This window comes from Bos grunniens, chromosome X (assembly GCF_055505025.1).
Source record: "Bos grunniens cultivar Pamir isolate PY7600 chromosome X, Bosgru_T2T1.0, whole genome shotgun sequence".
NCBI lineage: Eukaryota > Metazoa > Chordata > Mammalia > Artiodactyla > Bovidae > Bos > Bos grunniens.
This window is the reverse complement of record NC_141194.1, coordinates 76,303,978-76,322,545: the sequence shown is the minus strand read 5'-3', so window position 1 is coordinate 76,322,545 and position 18,568 is coordinate 76,303,978. Positions and strand designations below refer to the sequence as shown.

The window sequence follows — 18,568 nt, the reverse complement described above, 5'->3', positions numbered from 1 at the left end:
TATATTGTCACCCTGTTTATTTAACTTATATGCAGAGTACATCATGAGAAACGCTGGGCTGGAAGAAACACAAGCTGGAATCAAGATTGCCAAGAGAAATATCAATAACCTCAGATATGCAGATCACACCACCCTTATGGCAGAAAGTGAAGAGGAACTAAAAAGCTTCTTGATGAAAGTGAAAGTGGAGAGTGAAAAAGTTGGCTTAAAGCTCAACATTCAGAAAGTGAAGATCATGGCATCGATCCCATCACTTCATGGGAAATAGATGGGGAAACAGTGGAAGCAGTGTCAGACTTTATTTTTCTGGGCTCCAAAATCACTACAGATAGTGACTGCTGCCATGAAATTAAAAGACACTTACTCCTTGGAAGGAAAGTCATGACCAACCTAGATAGCATATTCAAAAGCAGAGATATTACTTTGCCAACAAAGGTCCGTCTAGTCAAGGCTATGGTTTTTCCAGTGGTCATGTATGGATGTGAGAGTTGGACTGTGAAGAAGGTTGAGCGCCGAAAAATTGATGCTTTTGAACTGTGGTGTTGGAGAGGACTCTTGAGAGTCCCTTGGACTCCAAGGAGATCCGACCAGTCCATTCTGAAGGAGATCAGCCCTGGGATTTCTTTGGAAGGAATGATGCTAAAGCTGAAACTCCAGTACTTTGGCCACTTCATGAGAAGAGTTGACTCATTGGAAAAGACTCTGATGCTGGGAGGGATTGGGGGCAGGAGGAGAAGGGGACGACAGAGGATGAGATGGCTGGATGGCATCACTGACTCGATGGACGTGAGTCTCAGTGAACTCCGGGAGTTGGTGATGGACAGGGAGGCCTGGCGTGCTGTGTTTCATGGGGTCGCAAGGAGTCGGACATGATTGAGCGACTGATCTGATCTGAAGACAAAATATTTTTAATCATTTAAGAACTATATCCTGGAGTTGTGTCAATTAGATGAAATCGAGTAATGCTATCAATTTTTTGCACACTTGTAAAGCTATGCAGTTTGTTGATTTGGGGAAAATATAATGAATACCAGCATAATTGATGGAGTGATCATTTTATCTAGTCATTATTAAAAATCATACTCTTACTTTTATGGATCATTTTTTAACATCAGAACCTACTCTTTGAGATTAAACTAGAAGCAGATCACACAAAGCATAATTTAAAATCAGCTTGAAGTACTCTAACAGCAGTAGTCTTAGTTGAGTTTTCAAAGATAATTTCCTATATTGGTTTTTGGATTTTTTTACATTTAATGTTTTTGATAAATTTTAAATGTTGTTAATTGCAGACATATAATAACATCGATGGATGTTATGTAGAGTTCTCAAAAAAGTAAAAAAAGAATGCAAACTAAAAGTGCAAGAAGTGTGTATTGTTATGAAAGCATTCTAGAAATTATATTTCATTAGATTACTTGGAATAGTGACAAAGGAATTCAGTAATGTGCTTTTGTAAAGATGGACAGTGTCTAAGTAAGCACTTAATAAAGTTCTTATTTCTGGCAAACTGGGTTATTGTAAAAATAAAGGAAATAATAATAATACTTTAACAACCTAAGACGTTTAAATGACACTGCTCAGTAATGATTTCTGAACCCTCTTTTGTTTCTCTCCACAGGAACTTCATTCTCCAACTCTGAAAATATCTACTTGTGTCCCAGGCACTCTACATATAACCCCAAATACTGAACAGGTAAAATAAATTATGTATTATGTTAGATTATTTTCTTTTTGCATAAACCCTGCTTGAATGTTTAATTGATCTTTCAGTTCAGTTCAGTTCAGTCTCTCAGGCGTGTCCGACTCTGTGACCTCATGAATCGCAGCACCCTCCATAAAGCTTTACACATTCACCAAAAATCAGGAGCATAAACTGGAAAGGAGAGTCACATATGAAAATCAGTTCAACCTGTTTTAAAAGAATGTGAAACAAGTGCTAAAAAAGTCTGTGAATTGAGATTTTTCAACTTTATTGTCTACTCAATCTGATTGCTTTTGGTTTGAGTGAAGTTTATTTTTAGCCAACGATATCCCACTAATTATGCATATTTTAAAGATCCTTGATTTGAGCAGAAATAAAGTACCTAGTTCTTGGATTGATTGAGGGTGTGGCTTTGTGAATGATACTACTGTACTTTGACATCCAGAGAGAATAATTTACAGGATTAGAACTCGCCCTTCTCCAAGGTGCATGATTTGAAAGACACTCAAGATCATGTTCCCTTAATCTTTATGACATAATAATAATAATACTTTTTAAGATTATTTTTGAATGTATATATTATATCTGCAAAAGGTATCTGTAATAATAATTAAATGCTGTATTAGCAAATATGTGTTTAACAAGTGAGTCCCATATATTAAAAAGTAAATTCTAAGCAAATAAACCATAAAAGATCCTAAGTTTGTTAGTACATAGGAGGGGAGTATAAAGCTTTCAGGATTTGGAGGATAGGAAGGAGAAAGATACTGTTCTAGAAAGCATGCCTACCCAGCTTGAGGTATCACGATGTGAACTTGAATAGTGAAGGGAAAAATGGACAAAAACTGTTCTCTAGGTCTGGGATACAGTATGGAAAAGGTTATATTATGCAGAACACATAAGATTATTGAAGAAAAGTTTGCTTACCATGTCCCAATTCAGTCTAGCTTAGACCTAGGTCAGTTAGAGTCATGCATTTATTCAGCGAACATTTGCTGAGTGACAAATATGTACTAAATATTGCACAAAGATGAATTAGAACCAGTCACTATTCTCAAAGAACTCACAGACTAGCATGGGTCACACACCTAACAAAACATATAGCAGTGGAATAAAGGCCACAGTTGAGTTAGAAGTTTAGCCCCACAGGACCACCAAGAAAGGATTAGCTCAGAAAACTAAGTCCACTTAAATCACAAAGCTGTTTACTACACTCAAACCCAGTCATAAAATTCTATTTATTGCTATTTTTCATAATGAAGGACTTTAGAATTAGGTTTGCTGTTTGTTTTACTTCTGATAACAAAAATATGTTTATGGTAGAAAAATTAGGAAATACAAAAGCATATAAAGAAATAATATAATTCACTTATGATTCCCTCCCCTACTCAGAGATACTACTCTCAGTATTTTGCTGTGTTTTCTTTTGTTCAAATAAAAAATTAAGATCATACCTTATATGTAGTTTTATATCTTCATTCTCACTTAACTTTATATACCATGAGTTTTTTAATGTAAATTTGTAGTATCAAGACCATTATTTTGATGGCTACATATTTCAGCTTGAGAATGATCATTTAATCTTTCCTGTTTCCGTAGGAAAATGCTCCTTCTACTGCACTCTCATCAGCATTATTATTTTAACATTTCCAGTTAAAATATGGTATTCTTTTGTTATGATTATTTGATTCCTAGCTTGTTTGAATATTGTTTGTTATAGCTTGGAATATAGCTTATTTTTGTTGTTTGTTAATCATTTGCTTTTTTCTTTTCTGTTTTCATACCATCTGTTCATTTTTCTAACAGTGTGAAGATTTTTTTCTCACCAAGGTATAAAAACCTTCTTTATATTGATACCAACTCTTTTTCCTTCAAAAGCTTTCAGATTACTTTGTTCTAGTGTTTTGTCTCCCTTTTAACTTTATTTGTGGCCCTCCCCTGTCACCACATTGAAGATTTAAATGTTTCAGAGTACACACAGTCAGTTTTTTCTTTGTGTCTCCTTTCATGTCCTTTCCAAACAGAAGATCTGATTAATAAATACTAAACTATATTTTCTTCTAATCATGTGGGGGCATTTTAAATGAAAAGAATATTTTAAAAGTCTCATCAAACATATTAATAGTTTGAAATGTGTGATGAATTACTAGGCAATGAGTATAGCAGAAATACCTAGCATGTTGCTGAGCACATAAACATTTGCTTTCATGTATGTTTTTGAGACCAAAATTAACCAAAATATAAATTCATATGTCATCACTCATGTAAGCAATTTTTAAAATTTCACTTTGAAAATTGCTCTGTATTATTATTCATGGCTCCAAGGTCACTAAATAACTCTGATTATATGTGGCCTTTATCTTTTCTTCACAGGAACTCCATTCTCCAACAGTGAAAGTTACTACATATCCTCAAACCACTATAAGGCGATATATAGTGCAAAGTCCTGAACAGGTAAACTATATCATGCAAACTCTTATCTCAATCTATAATTCCTCAGAAGTTGATAACTTAAACAAGAAGGGTGAGTTAGTTACTAGATTCCTAAAATCAGATTGTTGGACTTTCTTTCAGTTATAAAGTTAATTTCTAATTATTATTATAAAAAATTCATCATTAGTTCCAGACAGCCATTTGCCTCAGAGATGCAACAGTTCTAAGTAGCATGGAAATTCTTGGGTTATAAAGTTTTCTGCTTCTATATTCTTTTTTTTTAATTTTTTTAATTTTTTATTATTATTATTCTTTTTTTACTTTACAATATTGTATTGGTTTTGCCATACATCAACATGCATCCGCCACGGGTGTACACATGTTCCCAATCCTGAATCCCCCTCCCACCTCCCTCCCCATACCATCCCTCTGGGTCATCCCAGTGCACCAGCCCCAAGCTTCCTGTATCCTGCATCGAACCTGGACTGGCGATTTGTTTCATATATGATATTATACATGTTTTAATGCCATTCTCCCAAATAATCCCCCCCCACCCCCCGCCACAGAGTCCAAAAGACTGTTCTATACATCTGTGTCTCTTTTGCTGTCTCACATACAGGGCTGTCATTACCATCTTTCTAAATTCCATATATATACATTAGTATACTGTAATGGTGTTTTTCTTTCTGGCTTACTTCACTCTGTATAATAGGCTCCAGTGTCATCCACCTCATTAGAACTGATTCAAATGTAATCTTTTTAATGGCTGAATAATACTCCATTGTGCTTCTATATTCTATATTCTTGTGCTACTAAGGGTTTTTGTGCACTTTGAACCAAAGTAAAAAGGGACGAAGTGGTCCACAGGCTTCATATAAAACTATCACCGGTTGCATTGGGGGTTGCAGTATTTAGTCAAATTAGATTTGCCATTGAGATATTTGCTAGGAAGAAGAAAATGCAAATTCAGAAGTTCAAAAATATCTCCATGTGTTTGTTTACTATGGTGTATGAACTTTTGTGCCTAGCAATGAGGTCTTCTAAAAATTACATTATTATATTTTCTATAAAGATATATAACTTTATATTATACAAACTAGGATATTATTTTCAGTCTCGTTTTGAGGAGAAAATTAAGAAAACAATTTTCCCCACAGTAATAAGCCTTGCTCAACACACACACAGACACACACACAGCCTTACTTTAGCTGCAACAGGAAGTTCTACTATAGGGTTATAAGCGCATAAGGTTCACAGAGTGCCCCAGATAATACTGTAGGAGTTTTTTTGCTTTTCTCTTTATTTTCCTACTACTGCAGGAAATAATTCTCTCACAAAATAAAACTGATTATTTGCTTCAGCTGTGGAAAGCAAGGTGTTAAATCAAGGTAATACAGTTGGTACTAGTCTAGTTGGGTGGGGAGGATGTACTACTCTCCTGCTTGTTTCTATCTCCTCTCTTCTTTATTCATTTAAAAATCATCTTCTCACGTCTCTTTAACTAGAGAGGCTGTTAGTTGTGCATGTGTGCTTGTGTGAGTCTACCAGCATACAGGCTTTGGAGGGGGTGACTGTTTTGGATATTTGCTTGAGTTTTCAAATATCTATGTAAATATCAAGAAAGAATGTGATTACAGTAAAGCATCTGCTTTCTCATCAAGAATCAAGTGTTTAAGCAACAAATCTGAAAAATATGTGTGGGGAAAGGGAGACATCAGGAGGGCCTTGGAGATTAGACTGTGCCTCTTTTTACAAATTGGCTAATCACTTTACGCTTTCCTCTTTTTACTCTCACTCTATTTTCTTTTCACAAACAAACTGGGGAATATGCATACTTGGATGCATATTACACTTGATATCCCTGGCTCTAAAAGAATTAGTTCTAGATAGCACTTTTTTTTTTCCCCATGATGTGAGAATTGTTGTGCTTGCCTAAGACATAGACAGAGAGGTTTTAAATATTGAATCATTTGAATTCCAACCCTCTTTGCCAGCGATTCTTATGTGACTCTGAATGCATTCTTGTTCTTTAGTTAATGAATTAATATTTATTGGCTATACATTCCATGCTCTGCAATTTACATATTTTATCCCATTTGGTCATAAAAAAGTGAGAAAACAGAAGCAGAGAGGTTGACAGTTATTCGGTGACCTTTTATCAATTGCCTAGTATGTACAAACAATGGCCCCAAGCCCTGGAGATAGAGCAGTGAACAAAACAAGTTCTTAACTGGCCCCAAACCATTAGTTAGAAAACAGCAGAGTTGCAACTGAAATTTAACAATGAAGATGTAGGAAAGAAATATTTGCAAATTAAAGACCATTGATGATCTAAGTGAATTAAGATTCAGAGACCCACACATGTACCATCTCCCTCCCCCATCCTCCCCAGCTACACTGTAATCAAAAAAGCAGAGAAATTCGAAGAATGTATGCAAGTGCATATTTGTAACACGAAGCCTGCCTCTTATTATGGTTGTGTTCAACTGTAAAGAAGTAAATAGTTGCTCAGGGAGAAGATCCAGCAGCAGGTTAAAGAAAAATGATCATTTTAGCTTTAACATTTTAAGCTTTTAACTCTTTCCATTATTTAGAGATAAAAAAAATTTTAATCCCCATACTTTGTGTACAAAAATAATCTAACTGGTTTTGCAGAATGGCTTGAAAATCCTGTCTAGATATATTTTATTTACCTAAGTATATGCTTTTTTGTTTGTTCTTTTAAATTCCTTCAGGAGAAGATTCTTGCTTAATTACAATATTTATAATGATCTGAACCTCTTAAATGGTAACTTCATTCTCTTTCACCTTCCAGTTTGTCTAATCTTTACTTCTTCTCCCTGTAATTAAACTGATATCAATCGTTTGTCTCATGATTTCCTTTTAATTCTGTTCAGCCTTTTTATTTTTGATTGTACCTGATCTTTCTTATTTTCCATTTCTTGTCATTTTAGTCAAGCAATTTATCCATTCTGGTATATATCATGACTCAGAAATGGGGAAATACGTTTGTTCCGTCAGTAGATAGAAACCAATTGATGTTAATCAATTTCATTAATTTTCCACTTGCAGAGCTCCTACTGTGGGAAAGGTTTATATAGACTTCAAATTGGAAAATACAAGGAAAATAAAACATGGTTCCTGAACCAAAGGTGCTTACATTTCCTCTCAGAAAGGGACTAAGATATGTCCATATACAACTCCATAAAGTATACAGTGGGGTGTATGATAGATTCCATGAGAGAAATACAAATGATGTCTTATTGAAGTTCAGAGGCTGGAGGTAATATTTGTTTGGGGGGCAATCAGAGAAGGATTTATTGTGGTATTTAAGGAATTATTACAATGAACATTATTATTAGTATCATTTTACTAGTACGGAAACAAAAGCTTAAGTAAATGTGACTTGCTTAGGTCTTTTGACTAAATATCACTATCTTTTCTGATAGTTATACTCAAGGTAGTTTTGACAAATTTTGAGAACAGATACTGCTGCTGCTGCTGCTGCTAAGTCACTTCAGTCATGTCCAACTCTGTGCGACCCCATAGATGGCAACCCACCAGGCTCCGCCATGCCTGAGATTCTCTAGACAAGAACACTGGAGTGGATTTGGGATTAAAAGAAGAAAGTCAAATATGACAAATTTTTCAGTTTGAGACACTGGGAACATGGTAGCCCAATTAAAAAGTAAGAAGTAGGGGAGAAGAGAAGCTGGTTTCGAAAAGGGGAAGATTGTCAGCTCTGTTTGGACCAGTAACATTTGAGGTGCATGCCAGGGAAGATGTCCAACAGGCAGTTAAAAAGTGACTTGAGAAAGGTCACATTTGTGATAGAGACACAGGAGTTGATTCCCAAAAGGCAGTTAAAAATGGACTTGAGAAAGGTCACATTTGTGATAGAGACATAGGAGTTCTTCCTCTTAAAGTTACCTTCATAGCTATGGGAATGAGTAAGATCAATGAGGGATAATAGAAAGGGTTGAGGTCAGAACCTAAAATGTCTACTCTAAAGGAACAGAAGGAAGGAGACACTTTCACAGGCAGAGAATCTGTCAGAGAAGAATGTGAATGCTGAATAATTGAAGCAAATAGAGTAAAGGGGTGGTCGACCATCTCAAATGACCAAAGGACCAAGAAGGGTGAGGTTTGAAAATAGAGTTTGACCATTAAGAAAGTAATGGTGATGTTTGAGAGAGCAGTTTTGGTATATATATGGAGGCAAAGTCCAGATGCAAAATGTTAGTGGATGACTAAATCAGGAAATGGAGATAATAAGCGAGGTTACTTTCCTAAAAAGGATATTGGTCAAAGGAAGAGAGACAGGATAGTAGCTAAAGGAGTAAATAGAATCTTGGAGACCCGAGATTTATAGACAGAAAGAAATAACTAATAGGAAGGAAAAGTAAAGATGCAACAGAGAAAGGGAAGAAAGGTGAAACAATTCTGGAACAGTTGAGTGGATAGGATTCCAGGTACAGATAGAGAAGTGACTTCCAGATAAAAGAGGTATATGTTATTATATAATGAGTGGAAGGAGCAGAAACTGAGATTTTTGAAGTGGGGCAGAAAATGGAGGAATTTCATTGGATATGCTGCAGGAAGGGGGATTAGTTTCCTGGTTGTCTTTAGCCCATCATTCTAACTCAGAGTCCTTCCTAGTGGTGCAGCTAAGATGGATGCCAGCGAGAAGGATTCTGGGAACTGGTCGGACATGTGTTGTCTCCTATTGACCTTTCCCTAACTCTTCCAGTTGGTGGTGGCTTATTAGTTATGTGTTCCTTACGAGGACCTCCTGTCATAAAACAGCTTGTGCAAATGGTTACTATGGTGCCTGGACAGGGTGGGAGGTTTCAGTGTGCTTCCCCTACAGATAGATTGGCTTGGTTTTCTCAGCGAGTAAAAGGAGAATGAAGGAACATGAACATGGGGCACTGAGGAAAAGAAAATGATTTGTAACCATAGTTACAGAGAACTTAGTGAATACAAGTTTGACCATGAATGTTGGAGAGCCTTTTAAAATTCGTTAACTTTGTACTGAGCCACATCAGCAAATCTTTATTAAAATGTTCTCCAGCAAGGTTTCATGGCCTGGGAACAGTAAAGTAGATGCTGGGGATTATGTACTTTGTTAGATGTGAGAATTATTCTCAGAGGTCCTAAAAGTAACAATTAAACACCTTTGAAAACACCTGTTAATTTTTCAGGTGGATTTGGCACCAATTCAAATATACAGGTAGAAAAAAAAAAAAAAAAAGCTGCCAAAATAGTAAAACTATCAACTCATCTGTTAGAAATCCAAGACTTTTGATTAATTTTGCTGACCTGTTTTATGCAAAGTGATTTATTAATATTAATATTTGTTTTTTTTTAATAGATTGGGACTTCCCAGGTGGCTCAGTGGTAAAGACTCTATCTACCTGCCAATGCAGGAGCCAAGGAGATGCACATTAGATCCCTGGGTCAGGAAGATCCCCTGGAGGAGGAAATGGCAACCACTCCAGTAACACTGCCGGGTTAAATCCCATGGTCAGAGGAGACTGGCAGGCTACAGTCCATGGGATCACAGAGTCGGAAATGACTGAGCATGCATGCACACACTCTGATTGATTTGATGAAAATATATTTCCATAAATTTAGAAGTTTTTTTTTCAGTAGGTCATTTAAAATAAGTCCAACTTACAGTTTAGGGAGACTCAATACTGCTAGCACCCAAGTCATTTTTCTTCTTAAAAAATAATAATGGCTCAGCTTTCAGAGTAAATTTTAGTTCACAGAGAAGAAAATTTATACTTTTGCTAAATTTTCCCCCTTTTCAGATCAGATCAGATCAGATCAGTCACTCAGTCTTGTCTGACTCTTTGTGACGGCATGAATCGCAGCATGCCAGGCCTCCCTGTCCATCACCAACTCCCGGAGTTCACTCAGACTCACGTCCATCGAGTCAGTGATGCCATCCAGCCATCTCATCCTCTGTCATCCCCTTCTCCTCCTTCCCCCAATCCCTCCCAGCATCAGAGTCTTTTCCAATGAGTCAACTCTTCGCATGAGGTGGCCAAAGTACTGGAGTCAAAGAAATCCCAGGGCTGATCTCCTTCAGAATGGACTGGTTGGATCTCCTTGCAGACCAAGGGACTCTCAAGAGTCTTCTCCAACACCACAGTTCAAAAGCATCAATTCTTCGGCACTCAGCCTTCTTCACAGTCCAACTCTCACATCCATACATGACCACAGGAAAAACCATAGCCTTGACTAGATGAACCTTTGTAGGCAAAATAATGTCTCTGCTTTTGAATATGCTATCTAGGTTGGTCATAACTTTCCTTCCAAGGAGTAAGATGCTTATATCCTTAAGATAGAAGTTCATATCATCCCTTTTCATCTAATCATTTGTTCATTCACTATAGAGTATTCAAGATGGATTAAGTTCCTACACTCAACAAGCTTACTTTTGTATATTTTTAAACTTGATATCTTAGAAAAGTTCTATCAAGATTTTCATAAATTATTTTAAAATTCAGTATTGATTTTAAATATTACTGTATTAATCAAAAGCAATGCTTTTTGTACATTGCAATGACAGATTAAAGGTAATTTAGCATACATTATTTTGTTTAGCATAAAGTAGTACCCTGCATTACTATCCCTATGAAAAAGAGACTGAGCTTCAGAGAAGGTAATGTAGGTAAGAGAGGCAGAACTGAATACATGTTTTATTAGTCCAGAATTTTTTCTATTACACTTTGAAAGTGAAAGTGTGAAAGTGTTAGTCACTTAGTCACATCCAACTCTTTGCAAAAAGAGCCTGCCAAGCTTCCCTGTCCATTGAATTCTCCAGGCAAGAATACTGGAGTGGGTTGCCATTCCCTTCTCCAGGGGACCTTCCCAACCCAGGGACTGAACCTGGGTCTCCTGAATTGTAGGCAGATTCTTTACCATCTAAGCTACCAGGGATATTTTCACTAATTTTAATAATCAAATCCAATAGATTTGTAGTAGTTCAAATACAATCTACTTTGTAATCCTTACCTGTTGACCTCCCTGAAGCATTTATACCTTCACTCACCTTATTGCTTCCTGAAAATTTCTCTTCTTTTGACTATATGGCATTTTTCACTTATGATTCTCATACTTCTGAAGATTTGTCTAGTTATGTCCCTGATATTCTTTTGCCTTCTCAGCAATTGCATGGTTTTAACTACAACTTCTATGCATATGATTCTGAAATCTAGAACAGTAGTCATGAAATCCCCACCCATTTCCAGACATGTGTTTTCAACTGTGTGGTGTAAAAAAGTCTTTTTACTAGTTATTTGCAGTAAGTTAACGTGTGTTTGGGCTTCCCCTGTGGCTCAGAAGTAAAGAATCTGCCTACAATGCAGGAAACACAGGTTTGATCCCTAAGTTGGGAAGGTCCCCTGGAAGAGGGCATGCATGGCAACCCACTCCAGTACTCTTACCTGGAGAATTGGACAGGACTGAAGTGACTTAGCATGCATGCACATATGAGGAATACAAACGTGAATCAGACCTAGATTCTTACCTGGAGCACATAAAACTCCATGTGTCTCCACTTTTACTGTTTTGTTGTTGTTGTTGTTGTTGAGACTGTTGGCCATATAGTAGATTCCTCAGGTTCAAGATCTCAGAGTCATAGTTGAAAAGTACTGTACTTAATTATGTAGGATAATTTTCTAATTGGTCTCTTTATCTATTTTATTTCCATTTACCGATTACGGTTTCTAAAGTGGACTTATGTCCGACTCTGTGCCATCCCATAGACGGCAGCCCAATAGGCTCCTCTGTCCCTGGGATTCTGCAGGCAAGAATACTGGAGTGGATTGCCATTTCCTTCTCCAGTTCAAATCACAGCCCTATTTAAAAGCATGCAAAGGTATCTCACTGTCTACAGAACCATGCTCCATCTGCCAAGTATATCCCCTACATTTAAATTTACACTTTTCCAACCTTGGTGTCCTGACTTATTCTATTGTCTCCATTTCAAATACCATTTTCTTTCATCTCCTTATATTCAAAGCCCACCTAAACCTTCTCTCAAATGCTTTCTGATCCAAGTAACCACCCCGAATGTTACCAGATGCAACTTGATTTTTCTTCTCCTGAATTCCATCCCATATTATTTCTCTGTACTTTTTATTGTCACTTGTCTCTTTTTACCTTGTATTATAAATATTTTTGTTCACATATTATCTAGACCAGGGATTAGCAAACTTTTCCTATAAAAGGCCATATAGTATGTATTCCAGGCTTTGTTGCCCACAGAGGGTCTTGGTCTTCTTTCCTTTTACTCATAATCGTTTAAAATATAAATATCATTTTTAGCTTGCATGCATGCATTCTAAGTTGCTTCTGTCGTGTCTGACTCTTTGCACCTCCATGGACTGTCGCCCGCCAGGCTCCATGGGAATCACTAGACAGGAATGCTGGAGTGGGTTGTCATTCTTTTCTCCCGGGGATATCCCCAACCCAGAGATCAAATCTGGGTCTCCTGCATTACAGGCAGATTCTTTACCATCTGAGCCACCAGGAAAGCCTATTATAAATATAGGCTGCTGGCTACAGTTTGAACTCTGATCAATATTCAGTCCTCCTAATAATAATCTAACTTTGATTCATTCCTTATAATACTTAGAAAACTATGTTGCGCATAGTAAGCTCTGAAACGTGTTACATGAATGTAAACATGTGTTATGTGTATCACCAAAGAGGATTTTTTTTTTACAAAAACAAACACAAAATAGTTCCTAGGGTAATTTAAAAAAAATATATCCATTTTTCAGTTCAGTTCAGTTCAGTTCAGTCACTAATTTGTGTCCGACTCTTTGCGACCTCATGAATTGCAGCACGCCTGGCCTCCCTGTCCATCACCAAATCCTGGAGTTCACCCAAACTCATGTCCATTGAGTCAGTTATGCTATCCAGCCATCTCATACTCTGTCGTCCCCTTCTCCTCCTGCCCCCAATCCCTCCCAGCATCAGAGTCTTTGCCAATGAGTCAACTCTTCGCATGAGGTGGCCAAAGTACTGGAGTTTCAGCTTTAGCATCATTCCTTCCAAAGAAATCCCAGGGCTGATCTCCTTTAGGATGGACTGGTTGGATCTCCTTGCAGTCCAAGGGACTCTCAAGAGTCTTCTCCAACACCACAGTTCAAAAGCATCAATTCTTTGGTGCTCATCTTTCTTTACAGTCCAAATCTCACATCCATACATGACCACAGGAAAAACCAAAGCCTTGACTAGACAGATCTTTGTTGGCAAAGTAATGTCTCTGCTTTTGAATATGCTATCTAGGTTGATCATAACTTTCCTTCCAAGGAGAAAGCATCTTTTAATTTCATGGCTGCAATCACTATCTGCAGTGATTTTGGACCCCCCCAAAATAAAGTCTGACACTGTTTCCACTGTTTCCCCATCTATTTGCCATGAAGTGATGGGACCAGATGCCATGATCTTAGTTTTCTGAATGTTAAGCTATAAGCCAACTTTTTCACTCTCCTCTTTCACTTTCATCAAGAGGCTTTTTAGTTCCTCTTCACTTTCTGCCATAAGAGTGGTGTCATCTGCATATTTGAGGTTACTGATATTTCTCCCAGCAATCTTGATTCCAACTTGTGCTTCCTCCAGCCCAGCGTTTCTCATGATGTACTCTGTATATCAGTTAAATAAGCAGAGTGACAATATACAGCCTTGACATACTCCTTTTCCTATTTGGAACCAGTCTGTTGTTCCATGTCCAATTCTAACTGTTGCTTCCTGATCTGTATATAGGTTTTTCAAGAGGCAGGTCAGGTAGTCTGGTACTCCCCTGTCTTTCAGAATTTTCAACAGTTTATTGTGGTCCACACAGTCAAAGGCTTTGGCATAGTCAATAAAGCAGAAATAGATGTTTTCCTGGAACTCTCTTGCTTTCTCCATGATCCAGCAGATGTTGGCAATTTGATCTCTGGTTCCTCTGCCTTTTCTAAAACCAGCTTGAACATCAGGAAGTTCATGGTTCACATATTGCTGAAGCCTGGCTTGGAGAATTTTGAGCATTACTTTACTAGCATGTGAGATGAGTGCAATTGTGTGGTAGTTTGAGCATTCTTTGGCATTGCCTATCTTTGAGATTGGAATGAAAACTGACCTTTTCCAGTCCTGTGGCCACTGCTGAGTTTTCCAAATTTGCTGGCATATTGAGTGCAGCACTTTCACAGCATCATCTTTCAGGATTTGAAATAGCTCAACTGGGATTCCATCATCTCCACTAGCTTTGTTCGTAGTGACGCTTTCTAAGGCCCACTTGACTTAACATTCCAGGATGTCTGACTCTAGGTGAGTGATCACACCATTGTGATTATCTTGGTCATGAGGATCTTTTTTGTACAGTTCTTCTGTGTATTCTTGCCACCTCTTCTTAATATTTTCTGCTTCTGTTAGGTCCATACCATTTCTGTCCTTTATTGAGCCCATCTTTGCATGAACTTTTCGCTTTGTATCTCTAATTTTCTTGAAGAGATCTCTAGTATTTCCCATTCTATTGTTTTCCTCTATTTCTTGCATTGATCGCTGAGGCTTTCTTATCTCTTCTTGCTATTCTTTGGAACTCTGCACTCAGATGCTTATATCTTTCCTTTTCTCCTTTGCTTTTCACTTCTCTTCTTTCCACAGCTATTTGTAAGGCCTCCCCAGACAGCCATTTTACTTTTTTGCATTTCTTTTCCATGGGGATGGTCTTGATCCCTGTCTCCTGTACAATGTCACGAACCTCCATCCATAGTTCATCAGGCACTCTATCTATCAGATCTAGTCCCTTAAATCTATTTCTCACTTCCACTGTATAATCATAAGGGATTTGATTTAGGTCATACCTGAATGGTCTAGTGGTTTCCCCTACTTTCTTCAATTTAAGTCTAACTTTGGCAATAAGGAGTTCATGATCTGAGCCACAGTCAGCTCCCGGTCTTGTTTTTGCTGATTGCATAGAGCTTCTCCATCTTTGGCTGCAAATAATATAATCAATCTGATTTTGGTGTTGACCATCTGGTGATGTTCATGTGTTGAGTCTTCTCTTGTGTTGTTGGAAGAGGGTTTTTGCTATGACCAGTGCATTCTCTTGGCAAAACTCTATTAGCCATTTCCCTGCTTCATTCTATATTCCAAGGCTAAATTTGCTTGTTACCCCAGGTGTTTCTTGACTTCCTACTTTTGCATTCCAGTCCCCTGTAAAGAAAAGGACATCTTTTTTGGGTGTTAGTTCTAAAAAGTCTTGTAGGTCTTTATAGAACCGTTCAACTTCAGCTTCTTCAGCATTACTGGTTGGGGCATAGACTTGGATTACTGTGATATTGAATGGTTTGCCTTGGAAACGAACAGAGATCATTCTGTCATTTTTGAGATTGCATCCAAGTACCGCATTTTGGACTCTTTTGTTGACCATGATGCCTACTCCATTTCTTCTAACGGATTCCTGCCCACAGTAGTTGATACAATGGTCATCTGAGTTAAAGTCACCCATTCCAGTCCCTTTTAGTTTGCTGATTCCTATAATGTTGATGTTCACTCTTGCCATCTCCTGTTTGACTACTTCCAGTTTGCCTTGATTCATGGATCTAACATTCCAGGTTCCTATGCAATATTGCTCTTTACAGCATCAGACCCCGCTTCTATCACCAGTCACATCCACAACAGGGTATTGTTTTTGCTTTGGCTCCATCCCTTCATTCTTTCTGGAGTTATTTCTCCACTGATCTCCAGTAACATATTGGGCACCTACTGACCTGGGGAGTTCCTCTTCAGTATCCTATCATATTGCCTTTTCATACTGTTCATGGGGTTCTCAAGGCAAGAATACTGAAATGGTTTGCCATTCCCTTCTCCAGTGGACCACATTCTGTCATACCTCTCCACCATGACCTGCCCGTCTTGGGTGGCCCCACATGGCATTGCTTAGTTTCATTGTGTTAGACAAGGCTGTGGTCCATGTGATTAGATTGACTAGTTTTCTGTGATTATGGTTTGTGTGTCTGCCCTCTGATGCCTCTCGCAACACCTACTGTCTTACTTGGGTTTCTCTTACATTGGAAGTGGGGTATCTCTTCACAGCTGCTCCAGCAAAGCACAGCTGCTGGTCCTTACCTTGGACAAGGGGTATCTCCTCACAGTCCCCGCTCCTGACCTTGAACGTGGAGTAGCTCCTCTAGGCCTTCCTGCGCCAGCTGTGACAGACCATATCCATTTTTTATTTAATAATATCCATTTTTAGATTTAATAATTTATTGGTTAGCCAAAATGAATCACTTATACGTTTGTTTTACCAAAGTATCTCAGGAACATTTAGATAGAGCACTCTTTATCCAAACTTGAATACAAGAAATATATATTGTGGGTTCAAGAGTGCCTTGCCTTCTAATAACCAGAACAACCAGTATTTTAGTTCAGTTGTTCTAAATTTTTTTTAAATAGCTGACCACAAAAATGCTGTCATATTTTGTTGATTTCAAAATGGTCCTAAACACATTAACTGGTAATGGGTTTAGCCAATCCCCTTCTATACTGTTCCTCTGTATTGCAAAAAAAAAAGAATGCAATTTTTCGTTTGTAACAAAATAACCATACCCACCCCCCACCCCCCACCCCCATATAAGTGAAAAGTAATGAAAGCCAAAAGAAAAGAGAAGAGTATAGTACACATTACAATTATTTTGGACTCCTGGTCTGATTCTTATTAGCCCTTCCCTGGTTTCTTTCAGGTCTTGGACTTGTCACCAGCCTTTGTTCCATTGCCTGACATATTATAATCATAAGAAAGAATTGTACACTACACTTCATTTCAAGGGCACCCAGATTGAATTTCAAAAAAAAAAAAAAAAACTTTAATATAGGCTCAGTGGTGCTAAATTATGTTTATTTTGCATTTCCCCAAAGATAGTTTCACATCAAAAGAAACTTTCCAGTAAACCCAGTTTAGATGTGGTTGACCTCATGCCTGTCTACCTCCATAGGAAACATTATATTTCGGCTTAGAAACAGAAAAAAAATCTTTCCCACCCCTTTCCAACTTCCCCCAAACACTGTTAGGCCTAGTAAAATGTAGTGGGAAATACAGATTATTCTGTTTGAGAAAATATATTATTTTTATTACTACATCCTTATATTTCTCAGAACCTTATTGGGATGTGATTTCCTTTTTTCCTAACATCTGCCACTACCTTGGTGTTTATTGGAGAATGCATATTTGCTTAAGTTCAGTTTCTTCCAAAAGTTAACCTACAAAGCAAAATGCAACTTTTACTGTCTTTGTAGGAACCTCTGTCGCCATTCCTAAGAGGAGGCCATTTCTTTCCAGGAAATAATGTTATTTATGAAAAAACCATAAGAAAAGTGGAGAAGCTAAATATGGATCAGGTATGTGAAATTTGTTTTAAGGCTTATTTTATAAGTGTGTACTTTTGAATTATAAATATTTTTATAGAGTTAAAATGACATTCAATTTTCAAGTGCCAGGTGAGACCACTATTAGTCATAATAATACTTCTTTATATTTACAGCCCTTCATATCATCCTTAACAATTTCATTTCCATTTCTTCATTTAAAGTATTGTCCCCATTTTACTAAAAGAGAAACTGAAATGAAGACATGCCCAGTCATGGAAAAAATTAATGGTAGAATCTGAACTTAATATAGATATCTCAGTGTTTTGTACATTTCTTTTAAACTAGGCTCACAAAAATAATAATTTAAAACATTGTAATTTTTTCTTAATTAACTTAATATGAAATGAATTTCTAAATGAACACTATGAACAGATGGGAAAATACTGTATACTGTAAAAGATCTAGAAAATGAAAGCTTGAAGTCAGGTTTTTGAAATTCCATTAATCTTAACTGAGACCAAGTACAGAGTAGAAAACTACAACAGGGTGATGGTAATTCCATGGCATTTAGAGCTCCTCCCTCCTCGTGCCCTTCCATCCTTAAAACAGAGTTGTTACTGAAACCAGTAGAGGTTTCACATTGACCTGCTCAATGGGTACAACCATGCTCAGGCCAGACAAAGCCTGGGATTTATCTCTTGAACTAGGTTAGTGCAATAGCTTCTTAGGCCTTTGGTAGCAAAGTACTGCAATCTGAGTGGCTTGAAACAACAGAAATTTATTGTCTCACAGTTCTGGAGACCAAAACTATGAAATAACCACATTGGAAGGGCCATGATTCCTCTGAAACCTCTATGGAAGGAACTCTTCCCTTCCTATCTCCTAGTTTCAAGCTTGGAGAATGCATATTTGCTTAAGTTCAGTTTCCTCCAAAAAGTTAACTTGCAAAGCAAAATGCAACTTTTACTGTCTTTGTAGGAACCTCTGTCGCCATTCCTAAGAGGAGGCCATTTCTTTGGCCTCAGGCTTGTAAATGCATAATTTTAATTCTCCATT

At 37.4% G+C, this 18,568-nt stretch overlaps 1 protein-coding gene across 2 annotated transcripts in view; it reads left to right on the top strand.

Annotated features, from left to right (window-relative positions):
* The window catches only part of POF1B (POF1B actin binding protein), a 99,325-nt gene that overhangs the window by 28,575 nt on the left and 52,182 nt on the right, over positions 1-18,568 (top strand). Inside the window, exons 3-6 of one of the 2 annotated variants that reach the window (XM_086387999.1) lie at positions 1,622-1,696; positions 3,512-3,535; positions 4,079-4,159; positions 17,441-17,542. In XM_086387999.1, coding sequence (XP_086244125.1) covers positions 1,622-1,696; positions 3,512-3,535; positions 4,079-4,159; positions 17,441-17,542 — 282 coding nt within the window. The remainder of the gene's footprint in view (positions 1-1,621; positions 1,697-3,511; positions 3,536-4,078; positions 4,160-17,440; positions 17,543-18,568) is intronic. The other variant, XM_086387997.1, reaches the window with a different exon arrangement.